The sequence below is a fragment of the Delphinapterus leucas genome, chromosome 19, assembly GCF_059928025.1.
Source record: "Delphinapterus leucas isolate spDelLeu-1000000601 "Yukka" chromosome 19, BTC_Dleu_Yukka2, whole genome shotgun sequence".
Classification (NCBI taxonomy): Eukaryota; Metazoa; Chordata; class Mammalia; order Artiodactyla; family Monodontidae; genus Delphinapterus; species Delphinapterus leucas.
The window spans coordinates 6,976,990-7,002,256 of NC_143147.1; the positions used below are offsets into that span (position 1 = coordinate 6,976,990).

The window sequence follows — 25,267 nt, forward strand, 5'->3', positions numbered from 1 at the left end:
ATCTTCCCGGGCCAGGGCTCAAACCCGTGTCCCCTGCATTGGCAGGTGGATTCTTAGCCACTGTGCCACCAGGGAAGTCCCCTGATATCAACTTTAGATTCACATCTTCCAATAATTCCTAAAATCTGTATCTGTTCACAATGAATATGTTTTTTAAAAGCTTTTCTGAGGAAAAAAGTGATACAGAAGACACGCCAATGTTCAAATAATTTAAAACAAAAAGGTAGATTTAATGCAATAACCACATTAATCTGAGGATAAATAAATCCACAACAGGCTTTAAAGTTTGAAAACGTTTTCCTTTCTTTGCAGAGAGAATGGTTTTCTGAAAGCACACAGGACCGAAGACGTCAAAACAAAACACACCGCCTTAGTGTCTAGGTGAGACGGGCCTGGTCCTCCCTGCTGCCTTCCCGACACCTGCCCCGTACACGGAGAAGGCTTCTTTGAAACTCAGGAGGGGCACTGGCTTCAGGAATAACTGGATGGCTTGTTTCCGGAATCGTCTTCCTGTGACCCCATGCTCTGGAAGGGAGGGAGAGAGGCAGTGCGCTTGTCTGCCCTGGCCAAGGGTTTCCCGCCAGCCCCGGACACCTACGCCCCCGAGGACGCCACCCCGTGTGTGGGGTAGGCAGGTCCAGGACCCCCACCCTCATCCCTAAACACACTTCCAGCCTGGAGTCTGGAAACGTCCCCAACGAGTATGTCTCTGTGAGCCTCCCCGATATGGCTTCTGAGCACAAGCTCACACTCCTGATGGAGGATGCCACCCCGCCCCGCCCGGCCCACTCAGTGAGTGAGGGGCCCCAGTCACCTTCTGCACGAACTGGGGGTTCACTGTGATCTCCTGGTCCATGGCCCTCAGCCGTTCGTCCAGCTCTATGCACCTCAGCATCTGTGTGGCAGGCAGGTGCGGATGCGCTGAGTGAGCGGGTTTAGGGCAACGTCACCTTTTTAGCCTAGACTATTACTGTGGGTGCTACAGGGTCACAACCCTGGGGCCAGACGAATTCTGGAGTCAGAAGTTCTGGATTCCGTCAGCAACTCAGTACAGCAGGGCCTGGGGCAGCACCCCGTCATCAAACACCCTGACATCTTTTGCAGTGAGACCTAAAAATATTCATTTGCCATCACGAGTTACATAAAAAACCTTCCCGTTTTCAGGGTTTTTTAAAGAAAACTCGGAATTGCCAAAAACAGATGGTGGAGACATACTGCTTTGAAGGTTCTGAAGCTGTTCAGTTCAATCCGTTTGCCTAAACAGAGGTAAGAAACCAGACCACCCACACACTCCTCGCTCATGTCCAGATCCCAGTAAGCACTCGGAGCAGGATGCGCTCCGGGGCCCACGCTGCTGCCCAGGGGCAACCGCGGATGGCTCGTCTCCTCCAGCTGCCCGCTCTCCCCCAGCAGAGACAGGGGATTCCTGACTTCCTGAGCTGGGGCTCCAGATTCACATTACTGAAGGCTCTACAGTATAGGTGGCCACTGGGTACGGATAAAACCGTACCGATTCTAAGACCCTTCAACTGTTTCAGGAGTTGAAGGAGGCTTTGGTGAGCTAGACAAATAAGCTAACCCACCATCTACTTATAATCGTACAACCTGGGAGAGTCCACCTTGAAATTAACTTTCTAAGAAATAAGATGTTCTTAGAAAACTAGTTGGGAACTACCCGTATTTAGAGCTAAAATTATCTTGGAACATACAGTCAGTGTTTCAGGTATAACATCATAAACATCAGCCCAAAACACCTGGCATTCGTATTTACCTCCTGATCGATGTTATGAAGCATGGCGGGGTTATTATATTTTTCAGGGTTATCATGGAAACTGACCATCCCATCCTTCTGATTAATACTTGCAAAAATTTCACCATCTTCTATCTATAAAAGAGAAATCAGGAAAGCAGTTTAGACCCAAAAACGATGTGAATATGCAGTGTTTCAATACAATCAGGAGAAATCACAGAAAGCAATAAATAAATCTGTATGTGTATTTATAAGCACCACCTGCTCACTCAAAGGTGTCTATTAAATACCTATCATGTGCTCTGCACCAAGACAGATGTGAAGGGATGAAATCCACATAAGGTAAATTAACCATTTTACTTAATTAATTTATTTATTTGGCCATGCGGCATACAGGATCTTAGTTCCCCAACCAGGGACCGAACCCGTGCCCCCTGCATTGGGAGCGCAGAGTCATAACCACTGGACCGCCAGGCAAGTCCCAAATTAACCATTTTAAAGTGAACAATTCAGAGGATTCAACTACACTTGTGGTGTGCAGCCACCAACTCTACCCTGTTTCAGAAGATCTCACTGCCCCCCGGGGAACCCACCCCATCTAAGCAGTCGGTGCCCATCCCCCTCCTCCCAAGCCCCCTGCAGCCACTAGTCTACTTTCTGCCCCATGGATTTGCCTGTTCTGGATGTTTCATATAAATGGAGTCAGACAATATGTGGTCTCCGTTTCTTGCTTCTCTAGCATAATGTTTCGGAAGTGCCCTTACATCTTTAGAAAATTTCTGTGAGATACAACTGACATTGCCGTTGCATTTTAAAAAGTGAAACCCTAACACATTTTTGTTTCACCCCAGTAGAAATTGTCTTCTGGTCCTTTAAGAAAACTTTTCTGCCAATGTTGATTCCAAGGCAGTTTTAAGGTCTTTGTTCTTCGCGTCAACAGCTGGGGATTTATTTGTTTGAACTTCATCGCCAAATCCTGTCCATGAAGTAAAAAGCCAGAAGCCAATAAAATCCCAAACAGGTGTTATTCTAACAAATTGCTCCCCAGGTGACAGTGGTCTGTCACAATGGAACTGAGCTGCCTGAGCTGGTCTGCTCCTTTCCATCCTGGAAAGGGATGGGCCCCAGTTAATGAAACACCAACAGCCCAACACACACTAAACAGAAGGCGTAACTCTGACCCCGTGAGCAAAGAGAGCTGCCTCTTCACAAAGGGGAAGGACATGCACACCGGGCTCACCACAGTGGCACTCTCTGTAGTAACCACAACTGGAAACAACCCAAGCGTCCCCCTATGGGAACGGAAAGGCAGCCTCGTACCGTGGAACGCTGCAGCCCTGCAAATGAACCGACTACAATGATACGCAACACTGTGCATGAATCTCATGGTGTTGAGCAGAACAAGCCAGACCCCGAAGTACATATGCTGTACGCTTCCTTTTATATAAAACTCAAAAATAGGACGTGACTAAAACTAGGCCGTTAGAAATCAGGATAATAATGACGTTTCCAGGCAGAGGTAGGGCTGGAAGCAGGTTTGAGAAGGCTGCACACTGCATGATTCCAACTATATGACATTCTGGAAAAGGCAAAACTAGAGAAAATAAAAAGATCAGTGGGGGTGGGGGAGGGGGAGAGGGACAAATAGGCAGAGCACAGAGGACTTTCAGGGCAATGAAAATACTCCACACGATACTATGATGGATCCATGTCCTTATACACCTGTGCAAACCCACAGAACGTCCAACACCATGAACGAACCCTAATGTACACTAAGGCCTTGGGATGGTGACACATCTGTGTAGGGCTGTCAGTTACTAAGAACTGTCCCACCCGGTAGGGATACTGATAAGGGGAAGCTGTGCACGTGTGGGGCGGGGAACCCTGTCCTTTCCCCTCAATTGTGCTATGAACCTCAAACCGCTCTAAAAAAATTGAGTCTTATTTAAAGAATAACCCCTGCCTTCATAAAGTTTACACGGTAGGGCAGGATTTTTCAGGTGTGGCCTGATGTTTTGAGCCAGACAATTCTTTGTGGCGGGCGCGGTCCTCTGCATCGTGGGAGCTTGAGCAGTGCCCCTGGCTCTACCCGCTACATGTGAGTAGCACCCCCAGCTGTGACGACCAGAAGCGCCCTCAGACATTTGCCCTGGCAAATGCCACGTGTCTCCGGCAGAGAGAACACCGCCAGCCGGTCTGGAGCCTGTCAGGGTCTGTCTGGGCTGGGCAAGCACCTCGCTAGCTGTGTCCGCACCGCTGACGAGCAAGTCCGGGGAGGTGTGCGGCTGACCCACGGGACGAAACCCTGTGGGCGGCAAGGTGCTCTCAGCAGGTGCTCCGAGGCTGGGGAGGTGGGACGGGTTTTGTTTGTTTGGGATGTGTGTCTCTGTGTTTGGAGGATTACGTTGAAGGAAAAAACCTCCAAACATTTGTAAATTGAACTATGGAAAGAAAATACTCCATTATCACAACTGAAAACAGTTTCATGACTCCTAATCCGGACCTGGCAGCACTCCTGACATCACAGGGGAGATCACTAGCAGAAAACGCAGAATGCTGACTTTCTACATGAGAAGACGTGCCTGACCCGGGCTGAGGACAGAGGTTTGCTCTTGGGGATCAGATCGGAGGCATGCGTTTGTGTAACAGAATAACTAAATGATGCTATTTCAACTTGGTGGGTTACCACATAGTCATTTAAATGCTTATCCAGGGACTTCCCTGGTGGCGCAGTGGTTAAGAATCTGCCTGCCAAAGCAAGGGACACGGGTTCGAGCCCTGGTCTGGGAATATCTCACATACCGTGGAACAACTAAGCCCGTGCGCCACAACTATAGAGCCCGCATGCCGCAACTACTGAAGCCCGCGTGCCTAGAGCCATGCTCGACAACAAGAGAAGCCACCGCAATGAGAAGCCCGCACACCGCAATGAAGACCCAATGCAGCCCTGCCAAAGTAAGTAAGTAAACAAATAAATAAATAATATAAAAATGCCAACCTTTAAAAAACAAATAAATAAATGCGCATTTAAATTTGGGGAGTGGGGAGTTACAACTGGGAAGTAAATGGGTCTCAGGTGTCCTGTGACATTTGCTATCTGCAGCTGGAGCTGAGCACATGGGGATCTGCTCTGAGTGTGCTCTTGGGGTGACACGGCCCAGGAGGGGGGTGAGTCAGACTGCCACCCATGAGGTCACCAGGCCCCTACCTCGCTGCACAGGACTTCCTCAGGGCAGCAGGGCCCTGCTCCACATATGGCTCATCCGTGGGCTCATCACAGACCAGCAGGCAGAGCAGCACTGCTTTGTATCTCTTTGTATTATCTGAAATATTTCATGAGTGTTTTAAATGATATTCACAAAAACTGTGACAATGAAAATATAAATACGGAGCACTGCTAAGACACCACTGTGTGTGACACATGAGTACATGTCACGGGAAAACCCCAAAGACTGTAAGGAAATCGACGAAAATGTCCACAGTGGTTGACACTGGATGGGCCCCCCTCGTCCTCCTTTGTATTTTCTATCGTAAACACCTGTTATTACCTTTACAAGGACAAAAATCCAGTGATTACTTTTTGAAAAACAGCAACACACTCACCATGTGCAAGACATACTTTTCTGCCTCCTGAGGTCCAGATAACTGCACACGACTTGCCATGTCTTGTAATGACAGCGTTAAAAAGGTCTGAAATTCAGAAGTTAATTAATCACAAGTAGAAACGCTGAGGAGAGGAATTTTATTAAATGTGTGCAGAGCTCTACTGAGTCTCTGAAAATCTGCTCTCCAATACTGTACAAGGTAACGTTTTGTTGTGAAGGTGACATGCAGTGGATAAACTAAGGTTTCAGCATCAGTTTCCTAGAGGACTAATGACTTTTAAGCAGTATCCCACACGTGTGTCCTGTACATCTGAAATGACGTGTGCACCGCCATTTCAGCACCGCCTGCAACGGCAAAGATTGGAACCACCTAGAAGTCCGTTAGCAGAGGACTGGCTGAGTGCAGCGCAATTACACGAATGGACCCCTACACGGTTGTAAAAAACTCACTGGGTGTGGACACTTTTTATGAGCTGGAAAAGAATCCAAGACATGTGCATCGTTAAATATAAAAAAGGATGCAAAACAGGGTCTACAGCACGCTCACATCTGTGTACAAGGAAAGAGTGCATACGTGTGACAGCACACGTGCGTATGAGTGCACGTGCTTCCATGTGCACAGATGATCTCTGGAAGGACATCTGAGAAGCGGGTGACACCAGGCTGCCTCTGGGGAAAGAAAAGGCCGGCTGGGGTACAGGAACTGGATGGAGATTTTTGTGTCTTTGAATTTCGTATTGTAAACATATTACCTTGTAAATAATATAAAATTGAAAAAAAATCACATTCGTCCTTCAAAATTCAAAGCTAGAATGTGTAAACAAATAGGGGGTTAAAAGGAAACCAGTGTTTATCATTGGTTTGCCTGGGACTTGATGAAAATGCCCCCTTTCAGGAACAAATTAAAAGAACTCTGTTTTTTTTAGGGCAGCTGGCAATATTTACAATGATGGCATTTTCACAGCAGGCCATGTTAAGACTGTGATGTTGAAAATTCTTGATAAGTCAATGACCGAAAATTCTACTGATACATATACTTTAGTTCAAAGAGTAGCATGCCCTCTCCAAATGAAACTACCGTTAATTCTAAGAAGTATCTAAGTAGTTTAGCGCCAATGAGGACTCAAAAGTGAACATTTCTAAATACCCGGAACTGTCCTTTTCCCCATTTCAAAATAAGGAGAAACTTCCACTTGAATGTCTACCAGAAGAGGACTGGTTGAGTGAGTTGTGACCATCCGTACAACAGAGTACGATGTAGAGTCATTGTGGTGCAGGCTTACGTTGCCATGGAAACAAGGTGAAGACAGTGAAAAAAGCAGTGTACAGGACAGCACATACAATATGATCCCAACTACAGTTAATGGGGTGTCTACACACAGAGCAGAGGGATTTAGAAAGACGCCCACAAAACATGAATGTGGAGCAGATCTGAGGCTCACATGATAAGCCCATTTCCCTGGCGGCCCTGCAGCAGCCTCTCATCCCAACACCCACATACAGTACACCTGCTGAGACTTCTTTAAAAGCCTTTGATTTTTTTGCCCTCTGAATAGCAGACTACTAACCTGGCTGGAAAATCCTCTGGTGCCCCATCTACTGTTCTGGCACCAGGACATGCCGCCACGCATCCTCTATGGCGGCGCCCCTGCCCACCAGCAGCTGTGATGCCCCCCCAAGGCCGCCGGGAAGGGCTTATCAGCCCAGCGGACTCAAATCAATGGTAAGTCAGCACGGTAGGACCAGGACGCTGGTGACTGTGAAGCCACTGCCCCGCCCTGGACTGGCCACCCAAGGCCCTTCATGTTTGTTTGGTCACACTCTGGATCCGTGTTTATCCAATCCAAAGTGGAAAACCGCACTTTCCATATAAAGCATACCGACTTCTCGGTATAAGCTATCAACGGATTCCAAAGTGACGAACTGGGGTTGACTATTTCACAAGAGTTTAACTGATGATTTTCGCAGTGGCGCCTACTTACTAGATTCCCTAAGTTCTAATTCTTCGCCATTTTGTAACTTAACATCTTTCTGAACGTGCACTGTCTTCTCGCCCTGTTCACATTTTGGTTTTCCATCTAAACTCCCAGTACCAGTCACCTACGGGTGCAGCTGTTTCCCAGCAGCTCCTCTCGATGGTGAGATAGAAACTTATTGTACTTAGAGCAGCTGTGTTGGCACCTGGGCCAAATGGAAAACACTGTGGGGAGAATTCAGCTGCTGGTCACCTTGAATCTCTTAGGTCCGGTCTTTTTAGCCTACGGGTCCAGCTGGCTTTTCTCTGACAGGACATTTGTTTTTCCTCTTCTCGAGGCGCTCTCTCTTTCGTGTCTCCATCTTCCTCTTACAGATGGATGTCTGGAGTGTCTGGAAGGGGCCTTCTCCTCGTGTGCGGTGACCCTTCCCTCTCCTCCTGCTCCAGGAGCGATTCTCCCCATGCAGTGGCGGCCTCCCCGGCTGCCCCTCCTCCCCCTGGTCCCCTCCAGCCTCCCTGGCCCTCGCATCAACTGAGCAGCACCCTTTCCCCTCCTCTGCCTGGAGCCCAACCGCCCCGTCCTTAAGCCCCAGGAGAAGAGCCGCACCATCCCGGTCGCCGCTGCTCTTTGTTGGTTTACCACTGCCTGCAGCAAACGCCTTCCTGGCTCATGGGGAGCTTCGTTTTTCTTTTTACACTTTCCTGGGCAGTTTTAACATTTGATAATAAGCGTATTTTCCGTCATCAAAAGCCACTAGGTTTATTTTCATCTTGAAAATAGAAAATACACGATCGGCTCACCTCCCCCAGCTCCAGTGTGCTGGCCCTGTGCCCCCGCGTGGGTCAGCCCGCCGCAGGGTCCAGGGCAGCATGGCCACCCCCCCGGGCTCCCTGTCTGTACCTCCCAGGGTGGCCGTATCTCCTACCTCTTGCCCTTCACCTGTCCCTCTTCTCAAATACCCTGCCCCAGCACTGGAAAGACCAAAAGCACCCATCAAAGTGCCCTAGGGAGTCAGCTGGGAGAGCTCTTCCTCAGGCCGAGACCCTGTGCTGCTGCCTCGGCGCTGAGGGGGACGAGGGGAGAAGAGGAGCCCAGGGTCAGGAGGGGCCCGGCCAGGGCCTCACCTTGGTGAGCCTCTGGATGTTCTTCTTGTACAGCGAGGACAGGCACTGCTTCACCAGCCCCATGTTGTTGTCGCGAGTGAAGGTCTCGCTATGCTTGGTCACCAGGGTGCGGAGCTCCGAGGGGTTGTTGGTGGAATAAACTTGCGCTAACTCGTGGTACGCGTTGCTAAGAGGCTAAAGGTGTGCAGGCGGGAAGAAACCAGATTCGAGAGTTAGAGGAACGGAGCCTGTGTAAGACGCAAAAGAAAACATGGCACTAAATTTGGAGTAAGTACATTCAACATCCTTTACTGTTACCTAACAAATTATAATTTACCCAAAGCAAATGCCTAGTTTTCAAGACCAAGGATAGAAATGCACCATGGAGTAGTTCACTGTCAAACAAAACAAACACCCACTTCGTAGTACAGAGCAAACTGCTGCACAGCACGTGCGGTACACACGGTTAGTAAAGGCACACAGGTCTTTTTTCTCCATCAGGGGCTCTTGCTTTTTCTCTTGATAAACCACTTTGGGAAGAAAGAAGGAAAATTCCCACCCTTCTCAGTTCTCTCTCCCTCTCACACATACCTCACCGGGCGCAACGGGACAACCCGCTACTTCTGGGGGAACCAGAGACAACAGGGCTGAGGGCGCACTCAGAGATGTGCTGCTTTCACCATCGCATGCGCTCCCCTCTATCTTATTACATGAGCATGTGTTGCCCTCTATCTTACACGCGCGCATGCATTGCCCTCTAGCTTACTACGTGCACATACGTTGCCCTCTATCTTATTACGTGCGCATGCATTTCCCTCTATCTCATTATGTGAGCATGCGTTGCCCTCTATCATACATGTGCATGCGTTGCCCTTATTACGTGCGCATGCGTTCCCCTCTATCTCATTATGTGAACATACGTTGCCCTCTTATTACGTGCGCATGCGTTCCCGTCTCATTATGTGAACATGCGTTCCCCTCTATCTTATACGTGCGCACGCATTCCCCTCTCTATGTGAGAAACCGGACCCAGGCCCACGAGTAGGTCCGTGGTCCTGAGACACGGATTCAAACCTGCATCCCTACCCTGAAGCCTGTGCCCTCTTCACCACTCTGATATCACCGCCAACAAACCACAATTGTGGGGAAGGAGGCTGAGTCATGGGGACCTCACCTTACAAAGGCCCTCCTCCTAGGGCCACTTCAATCACCCCGGGAGCTCCCCAAACCTGCGCATCCTTCTACCCACCCCCATGCCCCTGTATGTGACTAAAAGCCTGGAGTCCGAGAAGCACAACGGGCTCTTAGAGAAGGACACGGGCCACCCTCAACAAGGCAGCACGGAAATCTTCTCATCAGGAAGACTCTCACACTGATCTAGTAAAATTCTGAATTTTGTACAAGGAGGGTCAGCAAAAAATTGTTATCAGAATGATAGTGACTTCAGTTTAAAAAAAACAAAACAAAACCCCATGAGCATGTATTATTTAAAAAAAAAAGTAGGTCATTTCTTCACGTGGTCCCAGGGCTGAGTTCTCAGGGAAACGAGCAGCTCTGTGAGCAGCGCTTGGGGTCTAATAAGATTCCCCAGCACTTGGTCAAAGTGAGAGTCCAACAGAGTCAGCACTGCTTTTCTAGGACCTTAAACATCTACAGCTATGATCACCCAGAGCAAAAGTGTGAAAACAGATTCCTAGTAACATCACGGTCCGTCAGGTGATCGGTGTGCACGGACTGGGAGGGTTCAGGCTCTGCCAGACGCCCAGGAGCCGGCAAGTGAGCATCTGCTAATTTAACGTGCTGGGAGAGCTAGGGCCCCTAGAATAAGACAACAGAGGGCTTCCCTGGTGGCACAGTGGTTGAGAGTCCGCCTGCCGATGTAGGGGACGCGGGTTCGTGCCCTGGTCCGGGAGGATCCCACGTGCCGCGGAGCGGCTGGGCCCGTGAGCCATGGCCGCTGAGCCTGCGCGTCCGGAGCCTGTGCTCCACAACGGAAGAGGCCACAACAGTGAGAGAGGCCCGCGTACCGCAAAAAAAAAAAAAAAAAAAAAAGATTACAGAGCTACGCATCACCACAATTTCCTATGAACAGAACATGTCACCTAAGAAATCCTTCTGTTTTAAAAACTCACCTTAATGAATCTACCCACAATTTGAGACGTATATTTCGGCAGCTGTTGCACTTTGCCAAGCAGTATCAAAGAAACGAGAATATACTTTTTATATGCCTCCAGCATGATGTGACTGACAGCCATAGCAGGAGTGGCGATGGCCTGAGCAGGAGTGAAGACAGCAGGGGAGCTTGAATTAGGAAAAGAGCACTTATACTAAATCACTACCTTTTAATAACTCTAGCATTTACCCTTTGAACACATCCAACTCACTGGGCTTTGGTGTCTTCACCAAGCTGTGCGACTATCACCACTACCGAATTTCAGAACATTTTCACCCCCTAAAAAGAAACCCCAGGCCGTCAGTGGTCACCGCCCACCCCCCAACCCCAGGCAACCACTCCTCTACTTCACATCTCAATGGATTTGGCTACTCTGGACAGTGCACATAAATGGCTTTTTTCTGTGTGTGTGGCCTCGCTGCGTGGCTTATGGGATCCCAGTTCCCCAACCAGGGATTGAACCCAGGCCCTGGGCAGTGAGACCACGTAGTCCTAACCACTGGACCGCCAGGGAAGTCCCATAAATGGCTTCATGTAGTCTTTCGTGAGCAGCTTCGAGGTGACATTTTCAGGGCACACCGCTGCAGTGGCCTGTGTCAGGACCTCATTCTGTGTCATGGGCCCACAGTGCCCCACCTTCTGTGTACTCAGATCCTCAGCTGGCGGGCATCTGGCCACGTGAATCATCATGCTGCTGTAAACATTCATGTATGGATCTGAGTGCACATTTGTCTTCACTTCTCTCGGGTGCAATCCTGGGAGTGAAGTGCCAGGTCATTTGGAAGCTTTAGGTTTAACGTTTTGAGGAAGCGCAGAACTATTTGCAAAGCGGCCACACCACTGTACACCCCACTGGCAGTCACGAGGGCTCTGAACTGCCCACATCCTCATCGACACGTTACTGGCTCTCTTTTTAACTTCAGCCATCCTCGTGTGACTTGATATCACACTGTGGTTTCGATTTGCATTTCCCTGATGACTAGTGCTTTTAGCCATCTGCCTATCTTCTTTAGAGCAATGTCTATTCAAACCCATTGCCCATTTCTAAAATTTTATTGCTGAGTTTTAAGACATCTTTGTATATTCTGGATGTAAGTCTCTTATCAGAAATGTGATCTGCCAATATTTCCTCCCATCCTGAGGCTGCCTTTCCACCTTTTTTCACCTGGATTCATGAGGGTTAAGAATTCAAAACTATCACGCCCAAATCAGCCCAAAGGTTCCAAATCAAAATCCAAGCCACTGAGCCTATAAGGCACTTCTGAGAATTATTCAACGGAAACACTCATGCAAGTGCAGAAGAACACAAGTGCCACGATCCACACGCAGCACTGCTTTAATGGCGAAGCACCACATCTGCTTAGAGTACCACGCCGACCGGGGGCTAGTGAACTGCCAGGGCCACATGTGGCATGGGGTAAGAGGAGGAGGCTACTTTCACTCTTTACTTTATATAATGCTGTGTGATCTGAATTTTTTTCACTAAGTACATCCTTCTTTTGGATTTTAAAAAGGCAGTAAAACAAAATCTGTGTCACCTCCTGAAATTAAGGTACTAATACTACCTGGAACTGATGTACATCATGAAGACACAGCGCCATGAAGTAGACTGTCACTTGGGCAAAAGAGGGACTACGTGGATTATCAGGTAAAAGCCTTCTAGCTGTAAACATAAACATGCTGTGTCTTTGACATTTCAACTCTCTGTGACAGACCACGCACCTTCCTGCCGCGCGCCCATGTCTCGGCACCCCTAGACCATCGGCGGGCTCATCCCACCTCTGCTGGGCTGCAGAGCCACCGCGCACGTTCAGTCGCTGCGGGTGTGTGCTCGCAGTTTTCTGAGGAACTGAAATTGTGACCGTACAGTCAATGTACTCCCCTGGAAGGTCCTACCTGACCAGTCACGTCCTTGAAAGATATCACCCCTGCCAACAGCACCTGTGGTCACCCTGCCCTAGGCCCCCAGCAATGCTGGTCAGCTCCCGCTCACTGAGGCGATGCCCACTCACAGGTCTGTGTGGGGGCTTCTACAGCATCTCAAATATACCATGAGTTCCTCTGCGGCTTGGAATGTCTTTTATTACCTGAACATGTGCTCTGAATGAAACAACTTATGGACATCTGGCAAATTTATCCTAGAACACTGGTTTTAGCCAGTACTGTCTATCTTTGTTAGACCCTGAGTGAAGCTGCAGAGCTGCGCAATATGTCTCATTACACAGACACAAAGGTGGGAGGCACTCTTCACTGTGTACTCCTTCACACCCTTTGAATTACAGACCAGAAGAATGTTTTATTTATTAAAGTAACAAAAACTCGGGAGTTCCCTGACAGTCCAGTGGTTAGGGCTCAGCGCTTTCACTGCTGTGGCCCTGGGTTCAATCCCTGGTCGGGGAGCTAAGATCCCACAGGCCACGCGGTGTAGCCAAAAAAAACAATGAAAGAAAGAAAAACATAACCGAACGTCTCATCTGGTTTCAGAACAAGAAGATGCGTCAAAGGTCACTCGGTTCCATCCCTTCCCCACACGCAAAGGAAGCTACAAAGTCAAGAGACACACACAACTCAACCCAAACCAGACGGGGGTCGTGGCAAAGCCTGGTCAGCCTGCCCCACAGTGCCCATCCCTCCCCTGCCCTGCGCCCCTGGCCACAGGGAAACAGCCTCTGAAAGGACCCTCCCCTGCAGCTCCAGCCGCCAGCCTGCAAGTTCATACGCCCCCGGGGGAGCGCCGACTACCTGCTCGTAGAAGTAGAGTGCTCGCTCGAAGTTCTTCAGCCCGGTGTAGACCATCCCGCCGTAGTAATAGTAGCACAGGAAGTGCTTGGCCTCATAGGCCCCATTCTCTTTGCAGATGTCCACCATGTCCACGTCCAGGTACGGGAGGGCGGGCTTAAAGCACTTGGCCAGCAAACACAGCTGTGGAAAAATTGACATGAAGCCATCATTCTAGGTGCACTTCGGCTTTAGCAGAAAGAGCAAATTCGCAGATTCCGCAAAGTTCTAGAAAATAACTGGCTTTACATTTTATTGACTAAAATGATCTAAATGTCAGCACGTTATTCCATTTTCTTAGGCATTCAGAATACAATAGCATTTCTTTAGAAAAGACTAACCAGCTATGACATAAAGGGCTCCACAAATGAAGCAAAGCCCATCTATTTACAGATGCACGACAAGTGTGACCTTTTCTCTTCACTGACCTGGTGAAGTAAGAACAGTTTCTCTCCAATCACTCCTTTTCCATGTCTGAACCCTTCAGGTAAGTGTAGGGAATGTGCAGCTCAAGAAAGCAAGATCCAGCAAAGTTCTGTGTCTGGGTGATGCGGCACAGGGCACGCACAGGCACAAACTCACTGTACACCTGAGATCTGCAAACTTTACTGTATGTACGTCACACCTCCATCACAAAAGTTTTTTAGAAGAAATAAAGAGGGGACTTCCCTGGTGGCGCAGCGGTTAAGAATCCGCCTGCCAGTGCTGGGGACACAGCTTTGAGCCCTGGTCCGCAAAGATCCCACATGCCGCAGGGCAACCAAGCCTGCGCACCACAACTACTGAGCCTGCGCTCTAGAGCCCGTGCACCTAGAGCCCGTGTTCCGCAACAAGAGAAGCCACCACGATGAGAAGCCTGCGCACTGCAACGAAGACCCAACGCAGCCAAAAAATAAATAAATAAAGAGAAAAGAGAGCACGTCTCCATGTGAAATTAGAACATGTGGTTGAAATAATCCACATACCATGTTATTCATTAAGGAAACAATCTAGATACCCCACAGGGACCGGCTAAACCCACGTTATGGAATTCTCTGCAGCTGTAAAGCACTGACATGGAATCATCTCCAAGACACAGTAAGAAAAAAGCAAGGTACATAAGACATTGTATAGATTAGTATTTGTGTTTAAAAAACTAGAGAGAACAAATATAAACATATCTGCTTATATGTGCCTAAACCATCTTTGGAAGGATGCCTAAGAAACTACTAATTCCAGTTTCCTTTGGAGAGAAGGGATGGGTGGCCAGTCAGCAGGTGGGAGACGGGCTTCATTATATACCCACCCCGCTTTGCCATCTGGGTTTGGAGTCACACAAAATAAAATAAATACATGAACAACACTTTAAAGTGTAAGAAGTCACCTGGTTCGTCCTCAGGTTCCAGAGCTCCTTACTGGGATTGTTAAGGTCACAAGCGCTACTCACCCCACCTGCCCCCACATCACGAGCTGACTAGCTGGGCCTCAGTCGATGGTTTGCGCTCAGTAGCCCCAAGATTCCCTTCCCAGCAACAGGGGCAGCTACCCATTCCGAGGCTTAGAACACAGCGCCATCTTCACCAAGTCCAACCGTGACTCGGGGCAACCCCTCGCTGCTCACCTGGCAAAGGTCAGCATGGACGGAGGTCAACTGGTTTGTGTTCATCTGCATCTTGTCAATGGCCTGCTTAAGGATGCCGATTCCGCGCAGGGGCTGTCGGAAAGGACACCTGTCAGCACGCTGGGTCCTAGGCTGTCACTTAGAAACGAAAGTAACATACTGACGGGCTCTTCTAAACCACAAGAGGAGGGTCCCACAGCCTCTCACGAAACTTCTGTCCCTATTCAGTCAGAAAATGTTGTCTTAAGCTGTTTATTGTGATATGTAGAGTAATTCAGCACAACTTTTTAAATCATAAAGCTTTTTCTAATTATTGGAGATCAATAATCAAAAGCAACATTACATTCTCAAGAGTTCATTATACTTACAGCTAAACAAAAATTTTACAAATCATTCACAACAGATGAGGCCTACGCTTAGGAGACTGAATTGTGGCTGAGGACGTTGGCATTGTCCCGCAGGGCAGTCTAGGCGGCACCTGCAAGTCCTCTCCAGCAACATCTCTTACCTGGCGGTAAACTGCTGTTGAGTGGTACCACAGCCCCTTCTACAGCACAAGGGGCGCCAGAATGGCAGCTCCAAGCACAGACGGACCGTTTTCCTGCCCTGACCATGAATAACAAGACCAAGAACCACACGAGGTGCAGTCAGCTTCTGGAGAGGAGGTGTGGCCATAAAATAGCTGAGGAACTTAACATGTTTTTTCAGTAGAGACTTGGGATTAACCATCTCCCTCAAACAATAATTATCTAGTGCCCCCACAAAATACCAACTGGTTCTTTGTTTTCAGCCTCTTTTACCCTAGCCTTAAAGTTGAATTTCAAATCAAAAAGAAACTTACAAATTACAACTTGTGTCAATAACACAAAAAATAAAGAGTTTACCAGATTAAAGGAAACTAAAGACACACAACAATGTAATTCAACCCGTGATCTGAGACTTTCTCCTGTTATAAAAGATATCAGTGAAACAACTGGCAAAATCGGAACCAGGTCAGATTTGCTAAAGGAGTCGATCAGTGCTCATCTCCTCATGTTGGTCAGTGTGCTGCAGTCATGTAAGAGAACGTCTTAATTTGTCCTAATTTTTAAGAAACACTCGCTGAGGCACTCAGGTATCACATCTGCAACTTTCTTTCCGGGGCTCAGGAAAAAGAGAAAAGAACGAACAAGTATGGTAAGACACTAACAGCTGGGGACTCGGTGTAAGATACTAACAGCTGCGGGCTCTGGGCGTAAGACGCTAACAACTGGGGGCTCTGGGCGTAAGACGCTAACAGCTGGGGGCTCTGGGCGTAAGACGCTAACAGCTGGGGGCTCTGGGCGTAAGACGCTAACAGCTGGGGGCTCTGGGCGTAAGACGCTAACAGCTGGGGGCTCTGGGCGTAAGACGCTAACAGCTGGGGGCTCTGGGTGTAAGACGCTAACAGCTGGGGGCTCTGGGTGAAGGGCATTTATGGCAGTTAAGTATACTAACCTAACAACTTTTTTGTAAAGCTAAAATTATGTCATAATTGCAAGTTAAAAGGTTTAACAAACAAAAAAGCGGCATTTTACAGCACAAGGGTGCTAGAATGGCAGTTCCAAACACAAGCAGCGGCCTCCCCCTTGAGGCACCACTTCTGTGGTCAGAGCCCCACAGCGACCACGTACATCCGAGCATTAGGGTCTCAACACCAGGCTGGAACCCTTACACTCAGCGCATTGTGCAGGTTAGAGGCGTGCAAAACAGAGCTATAAATACTCAAATAACATTCTTACCTGTTTCCTTTCCACAAGTGCATTTGTTAGCTGATGGCAAAGCCCAGCAACTAGACACAACAATAATAAAATATTGAAAATATAAATGACTACAGGGCAGAATACATTCTGTGGAAAAGTAGAAAAAGCTGTTCCCCTTACAGGTGTCTGTTGCATAGCGAATGTGCTCCCCGTTACAAGTGCTGATGAAGAGCTGAACCTGTGAGAACAGCGTCTCAAAGTCAGGAACGCTGGGCATAGAAAACTTCACAAACCTACAACACAGAGAAAAGAAGCAACTTGTCCTGGTGTCTCACAGGGAAACGGAGAAGTCCGTCCGTCCTGCCTCCAATGCTCTGTGAAGTTAAAGGAGTCACAGTACTTTTAAAAATGAAGAACTGGAATCTGTGAGATTCTCCCGGCCTGGTTCTCTGCACAGTCAAGACACAGAACATGGACACAAATAGAGGTTAAGAAAAATATGCTTAAAAAAAGAACAACTTTTACCCAGAGCAGTTAGGCAAGAAATAAAATGCAACCAAAAAAGAACTTTCAAAAAAGAAAACTCCGTCAAATGAGGCCAAATATCAGGTTGTCCTGATACTCGTGAAGTAACTGAATATAAACTCATAACCAACAATTTTTAAAAATACATTTCTTTTGCAGTCCAATGTGCTCAGTACTGCTTTATTCGCCTAGAAACCCGCTGTGGGCTTTTCCTGCCTGAGCAGAACACACTGAAGCTACGGGCTGGCCGGAGGCCACGGCAGCGGCTCATGGTCACGGTGCTGCCCCAGGACCCAGGGGATGCTGGGTGACCTGGGAGAAAAACTAGCTGCAGGGCAGGCCCGGAAGGAGTGGAGTGCTGAGAAGAGGGACGACTCAGGCAGTGGCCCATGCCGAGCCACCTGGGAGATGGTGCCACCAAGTGCCATCGTAAACACCAAGAGGGGGTCGGAGAGGTTTCGAGGGAGAAATCACACAAGCTACCACCACTTAGACACTGCTTACACGTAAACTGCAAGCTCTTCTTTAAAAAAAACAAAAAACTGAATGGTTTAAACTCATTTCAAGAAAAATCAAATGGGTATTATTGCCTAATGACAATTTCTCCATCTTTCACTTTGTACTTCCATCTATAGAGTATTACTTAACAATGCCACCTTACATCTGTAATCACACTTTCCAAGTATCAAAATGTGTCCAAACAATCTCATTTGGGCTTCACAATAGGTCAGTAAGGCATTGTGATTTCCATTTTATAAATAAAAATATGAAGCTCAGGGCCTCAAACCCCATAATCAGCAGAACACAGATTCAAACCCAGGGGACCTGGAAACAAGGTCGGGGTTCTTCCCAGGTTTCCTTTAACTGATATACAACGTAAAACGCCTTCTAGTTTCAAACAGCTTCCACACACATCACCTCACTTGACATGCGCATCCGCGTAAGCTGACGTGTGTACAAATCATGCTTTCTGTTCTTTTAATCGGAAACCACAGGTGGCAGAAATCTTCCCCAGCCATCCCAACCCGCGGAACCTCCTGCAGCGGAGGCCCTGCTCCACATCTGCATCGTCTGAAACAGTGGCTACAGGCAGCTCCTGAGCCCTTGGGGTGTGGCAAGTGCAACTGAGGAACTGGATCTTTCACTTCACTCATCCATAAAGATTTACATTCAAACAGGCACATGAGCTACGTGTTCCGACGGCACCTTCCTCCTGACGCATACCTGTCTCAGAACCTCAGTGCAAATGGAGCCAGACCCTCACTTGAGGTCAATTTCTTCTCAGTTTACTTACATTACCTCAACTTTCGTAACAACCACAAAATGCCGATTTATAACACTACAACATCAAGAGAAAAGAATTCAACTGTCAAAGACACAGAGCCACAAGAGTTCAACAGACCAATTGAAATAACGTCTATTTAACTTGGCCCTAAAACAGCTTAAACCTGTACAGCAACTATAGCTTTTTTAAAAAGGGAAAAAAAAAAAAACAGCTTAAACTTGTCTGAAGGGAATTGGAAGCCAGGCTGCTCTGGATCATTGGTAACTTCACTCGGTATAGCCCCTGTGCCCTGTTCTGTCACTCTTCCCTCTTTTCTTTCCGAGTTAGAAAATGGGGAGAATCCAATGGACTACGTGAACAGAAGTACTCAGATAAACGCAAATTACAGCGCCCTCAACTGAGATGGCCATTCATTTTTTAAAATACATTTCAAAATGTGTATAAAAATAAGAGTTTTAAAAGATGATAAAACAGAACAAAATATAAAAGCACCTACTGTATAGCACAGGGAACTCTACTCAATGCTCTGTGGTGACCTAAATGGGAAGGAAATCTAAAAAAGAGGGAATATACGTATAGTTGATTCACTTTGCTGTACAGCAGAAACTAACTAACACGACACTGTAAAGCAACTATACCCCAATAGAAATTAATTAAAAAAAGTAAAATAAATAAAAATGAAAGCCATGATTAGCCGCATCGAGTTAAAGGTAACTACTACAACGTGACTTTAGTTGTGCAAAAGAGCTCATTGTCATTTCCAGGGCTTACTGCATACACCAAAAAACCCAAAGCCAGAAAGTGCAGCGCTGAGGTTCAGCGTGCACAAAATCATAGAGGAAAACGCCCTTACAGAACAGCAAGGACTCCCAAGGAGTGCTCCTGGACATCCAGAGCCCCGAGCACGGTGTCCAGATGGGATAAGTTCTTCGCAAGGAGCTCCCCACTCTTGTTGATCAGTTCACAAAGCTGAGTCATTTGCCCTGGAAAACAGGAATAACACTATCATTCAGTTATACCACTAACCAACCAAAGGAGGTCAAATCCCAGACTTCACACCTCAGACCTGCAGGTGCCTGAAGGTGATTTCTTCTCCTTCATTTCGGACGAGGACCCAGAAGGGCCAAAGACGTCTTGCCTGCAGCCTCAGCACTAAACTCCCCACCTTCCCCTGGCCCCTGAAGGTTTCCCCTTTTCTCCACTCTCGCTCCAGCCCCCCAAGCCAGCAGTGTTCACATCGCCGCCAGCACCACCGCGCCTCTAGGGCTATGACTTCGCCTCACGGCTAAGCCTCTGGGTCCGCTCCTCTCTCCTCCTCCACCTTCCCTCAGATCCCCACCATTTCCTGTCCGGACTCCACCGTCTTCCACGTCTTCCAACTGGTCTGCCTCCTTCCATCTCTCTCGTCCAGCCCACAGCCCACGCTGCACCTGTCTGACCTTTCTGAAGCGCGACTCCCATCACACCCCTCCAAACGCCCCCTCGGCACCGTCTGGCCTCCTGAGCCCCCCCTCACACACCAGCGTCCCCGCTCTCGCCTTAGGTCTCTGCACGGCTGCTCTCCAAGCTCAGTGCTCCCTCGCCACTCTTCCACGACCCCCATGACCCGGCTCACTCACGTCAACGGTCAGCCCGGGCCCCCCCTCCCACGGCTCTCTGTCCTCTGTGCTCTCTGCATCCCCGGGATCCTGGTGTTAGGTCATTCACATGAACTCAGCAGGAGAGTCGACCCTTCCCCAGCTTCAGAATGCAGTGCTTGCCTAGCACCCAATCAATCAACAAGCAGCTTGTTGAATTAATCTAATTGATCCACCAATCTTTCCCCAATACCACAATATTATGTCTTAACAACTAAGGTACAGAATCTAATTAGGCCAGAATTAGACTCACCGATTTCCCCCCAAGGAATTTTCTTTTTTAATTGAGATATAGTTGATTTACAATATTATAGAAGTTTCAGGTGTACAAGATACTGACTCACAATTCCTAAAGGTTATACTTAAAGTACTGGCTATATTCCCTGTGCTGTGCAATATGTCCTCATAGCTTATTCTATACATAGTACTTTGTACCTTTTATCCCCTACCCCTATCTTGCCCCCTCCCCTTCCCTCACCCCACTGGTAACCACTAGTTTGTTTTCTATATGTCAGTTTCTTTTTTGTTATATTCATAAGTTTGTTGTATTTTTTAGATTCCACATGTAGGTGATAATATGCAGTATTCATCTTTCTCTCTCTGACTTACTTGACTAAACATAATACCCCCAAGGTCCAACCATGCTGTTGCAAACGGCAAATTTTCACTCTTTTTTATGGCTGAGTAGTATTCCACTGTATGTGTGTATATGTGTGTGTGTGTATATATATGTACCATAACTTCTGTATTTATTCATCTGTCGATGGACTTAGGTGCTTCCACATCTTGGCAATTGTAAACAGTGCTATGAGCACTGGGATGCATGTATCTTTCCAAATCAGTGTTTTCATTTCCTTTGGATATATACCCAGGAGTGGAATTGCTGGATTGTATGGTAGTTCTGTTTTTAGTTTTTTGAGGAACCTCCATACTATTTTCCACAGTGACTGCACCAATTTACATTCCCACCAACAGTGCACGAGGATTTCCTTTTCTCCACATCCTCACCAACACGTGTTATTTGTGGGCTTTTTGATGATAGCCACTCTGACAGGTGTGAGGTGGTATCTCATTGTGGTTCTGATTTGCATTTCCCTGATGATTATCCATGGTGTAGACTCACCGATTTTAATGGGTTATTCTGATGACAGACACCACGGCCACACTCTACTCCCACATCCTACCAGCTGTTTTCTGGTGACGGTGGAGGGTACACGTAAGTCCACAGGCATTAACCTCTCAAGTTTCCTCCTCAACAGTTCTCGTTCACATTTTGAACTTCAAGCTACCCATACCAGCTACTTCTATTTAGTAACTGAGTGATTTTTCCTATTAAAACACACACTTAGGGGCTTCCCTGGTGGCGCAGTGGTTAAGAATCCGCCTGCCAATGCAGGAGACACAGGTTCGAGCCCTGGTCTGCGAAGATCCCACATGCCACGGAGCAACTAAGCCCATGCACCACAAATACTGAGCCTGCGCTCTATAGCCCGCAAGCCACAACTATTGAGCCCACGTGCCACAACTACTGAAGCCCTTGCACCTAGAGTCCACAACAAGAGAAGCCATCGCAATGACAGTAGCCCCCGCTTGCCGCAACTAGAGAAAGCCCGCGTGCAGCAACGAAGACCCAACGCAGCCATAAATAAACAAATAAAAATTTACTAAAAAATAAAATAAATTTAAAAAAACACTCAAATGGTATAATGCTTAAAAAATCCAAGTGACTGTAGCCAGGAACTCTGATAATTTCTAGAGCTTCTTACTATACTTTTAAATTTTTACCAAAAATAAACATTCCATTATTATCACACTCACTGCAAAACAATAACAAAGAAAGTCCATGATCTCATTAGGTATCACCTTTCACGGTAATAATACTAGTTGAACTGGGAAATACCAATACCAACTCATCATCATGTTGTTAGAGATCTCACTGGCAGGAACGAAATAGCTTCTTTGCAGTGATTTGAATCACCCACAATTAAGCATTTCAGTCCATGATTTTCCCCCAATTAAATAACTAATCCTGAGATGAGACCTAAGAGAAATGCTGGGTCACCCTGAAATCATAAGGCAGTCACTTCGTGCAGGCCAAGGGGAGACACACCTAAGGGCCACAGGGTGCGTGTGAAATGAACCCAACCAGATGGGGGCCAATGAAACGTCCTCTAATCAGAGAAAGCTGGGACATTATGCCATTCCCTTCACTTAAGGTTCATGGGAGAAAATTCTGAATAAGAGCTGAGGAAACAAGCTCATTAACGTTTGCTATTCGGGGAGCATGAGGCACAAGCACGAGACACAGGGGCAGGGCAAGTGTCCTGTGCCTCTCTGTCCAGCACACTGCTCCTAAAGCAGCGACTTGCACAGAGCGTGTGTGCAAAGCTTTCAGATAAGTGATCCTGCTTGATGCTCACGACCACAGCCCTAGTTCTGTCTTGTAAATAAGGATACTGGCCCGGGGAAATTAGGCGGCTGGCACACCGAGCGACCGAGACAGGACTCCAGCCCAAAGCTTCTAGGCACACGGAACCGCGGGAAGGAGAAACTTAAGTCCGTGGCACGAACGAACGCATGGATGGCTTCTTCACGCCTAGAGAATATGGCTCACCTGTGAAGCCAACTCCTACCAGTAACGAGAGAAACGAGACAGAACGGCGCCCCACACCTGAGCAACCTCGGGGCAGCGCCTGCCCACGGAACTCAGGAGAGAAGCGTGCCTACCCGAGGTCACGCAGCTCCTGCAACTTTAACGGTTCCTCCCTCTCAGTCCTGACAACTCGGCGGAATAGGGCCATTTCTATTCCACGAATGAACAAACAGGGTGGGGAAAGAGGCCTTACAGCAGCGGCCAACTACTTTAATTCTGGGCCCAGGGCTCGATACGCAGGTGATGAAACGAACGAACCAACGGCATGAAAATTAGGAAGAAAATTAACAACGGTCACAACTCCGTCCGCAAGAGGGGAGCCTGGAGCCAGGGCCCCCGGGGGACGTGCGCACCAAGCCGCGAAGGGCCCCGCCACGCGGCCAGGTCGGGAGGGGCCGCCGGGAGCCGAGACCGAGGGGGCACCGACGGCGGGGGGCGGAGGCCGGGTGTCGGGACCAGGGCGGAGAGGCGCCCAGCTCGCGCGCTCGTCAGCCCCGGCCCAAGCGCCGAGACCCCCGGGCCAGCCCGGACGCAGAGTCGCGGCCTGCGCCCACCGCCTCACCTTGGGCCGAGAGTTGGCGGACGCTGTTGACGAACTGCTCCAGGGCAGACGCCATGTTCCCGGCGACCCGGCGGCGGAGGCGGCGCACGCGGGACGAGGACCGGCGACCCACGGACCGGCGACCCACTGGAGGGCCTCGAGGGCGATGACGTCACTTCCGCCGCTCAAGCACCGCGAGATCTCACCTACCTGGGACCCGGCTACTGTTTCCATGGAATCCGCTCTAGGGATGCCACGCCGGAAGGCAGCTTTCTTTCCCTTCCGTCTTCGTTCTGCGCACACGCGAAATCGCTCCCTGGATTTAACGGGTATGGTGGGCAAAGGAAGGAACAGAACTCCTAGTTAGGCACATCCTTTCCGGATTTTGTTGGGAATGGCTGTCCCGTGTAACACCTTGCCAAATCCTCCAAGCCCGGCTTAATTGCCACCTCTTCCCTGAGGCTTTTCCTGCGAGGTAGTAGTCCGGCCAGGCAGGCAGCATGCGGTCAAATCCCTTGTCTACCACTTAGTAGCTCTGTGACTCTGGGCAAGTACCTTGGCTGTCCTCTGCCTTGTTTCCCCATCTGTACAATTCTCACGATAAACCACGTAAAATACTTATGGTTGGAGGGGAGTGATGTGAACTGGGGCTGCTGCAGGATAGACAGGGACCACGTCAAGTAAGCTGTGTTAAAGATACTGGACTTTTTCCCCGAAAGATTGGGACGCCACGGAGAGTTTGATGCAAGAGAGCGGCATGATCAGACTTGCACTTAGAAAGGGCTGTCTGACTTTACATGGATAACCTCAGGGAATCATTTAGGAAGCTATTACAGTAGTCAGTCGATATGAAATATAATAGTAAAAATTGTACCTTGAAATAGAGATGGAAATAAGTTGATGTATTTGGGACAAGTATAGATGAATGACTTTAACACTTGTACTCTAGGATGGAGCTGTCCCTGAATGCTGTATGGCAACATTTGGTCCTCAAACAGAAGACAGACATTTTGAATTATAGGACACATTTCCATGGAAGTACATGGGTTTTAATAAAAGCCAAAAATGTTGTGAGAAGTTAAGCACTACAATAATTCAAAATAGCCACAGCTACTAGTCATACTTTAAATTTTGTTGCCTATTTAGATTGTGGCATCTGTTCTCAAAGTGTGGTTCCTCAGCCCGCAGCATCAACGCCACCTGGGAACTTCTTAGAAATGCAAATTCTTGGACTCCACTTTAGACTTACTACAAACTCTGAGGGTGGTGCTCTGCAGTCTGAGTTTAACAAGCCCTGAAGGTAACCTTGATGCACACTAAAGTTTGAGAATACCTGCATTGTGGCAAAGAGGAGCCAGGAATCAAATCACACTCATTTCAAAACTGCTAAGGGGCATCCCACGCTTCTCTCTTCCTCTCAAGAGTGAAATGACTGAAGGAGATGTGGTTAGAGGGATAACCTTGGATATATTCTAACTATTTTTTAAGCTATTCATGTGTAAAATCCAGCAATTAAGTTTATTTTTAACTATTTTTTATAAATCTATTTTATTTATAAATCTATTTTTGGCTGTATTGGGCCTTTGTTGCTGTGCGCAGGCTTTCTCTAGTTGTGGCGAGCAGGGGCTACTCTTCGTTGCGTTGCGTGGGCTTCTCATTGCGGTGGCTTCTCTTGGTGCGGAGCAGGGACTCTAGGCACGCGGGGTCAGTAGTTGTGGCTCGGGGGCTCTAGAGCGCAGGCTCAGTAGCTGCGGCGCACGGGCTTAGTTGTGCGTTCTTAGATGTGGGATCTTCCTGGCCCAGGGCTCGAACCCGTGTCCCCTTCATTGGCAGGTGGATTTTTAACCACTGCGCCACCAGCGAAGTCCCCAGCAGTTACTTGAGACACACCTTACAACAAACAGCCACCGCAGTGAGTGG

The 25,267-nt window shown here is 48.2% G+C and overlaps 1 protein-coding gene across 5 annotated transcripts; it reads right to left on the reverse strand.

Moving 5' to 3' along the window:
* Positions 1 to 206: 206 nt before the first annotated feature.
* COPS3 (COP9 signalosome subunit 3) lies at positions 207 to 23,532 on the reverse strand. 5 transcript variants are annotated; one of them, XM_030763375.2, is made up of 12 exons: positions 23,369 to 23,530; positions 19,370 to 19,518; positions 16,887 to 16,999; positions 16,746 to 16,795; positions 14,986 to 15,078; positions 13,350 to 13,529; positions 10,567 to 10,707; positions 8,456 to 8,629; positions 5,354 to 5,440; positions 1,772 to 1,885; positions 815 to 895; positions 207 to 525 (listed from the first exon to the last, which is right to left on the reverse strand). In XM_030763375.2, the coding sequence occupies exons 2-12, from the start codon at positions 19,492 to 19,494 to the stop codon at positions 472 to 474; spliced, it is 1,212 nt and encodes a 403-aa protein (XP_030619235.1). In that variant the 5' UTR covers positions 19,495 to 19,518; positions 23,369 to 23,530; the 3' UTR covers positions 207 to 471. The 5 variants fall into 5 exon arrangements, with proteins under 5 accessions (XP_030619235.1, XP_022416559.1, XP_089756309.1 ...); XM_022560851.3 differs by having other exon boundaries at positions 19,370 to 19,499; positions 23,369 to 23,511; XM_089900183.1 differs by lacking the exon at positions 5,354 to 5,440 and having other exon boundaries at positions 23,369 to 23,532.
* Positions 23,533 to 25,267: the final 1,735 nt, after the last annotated feature.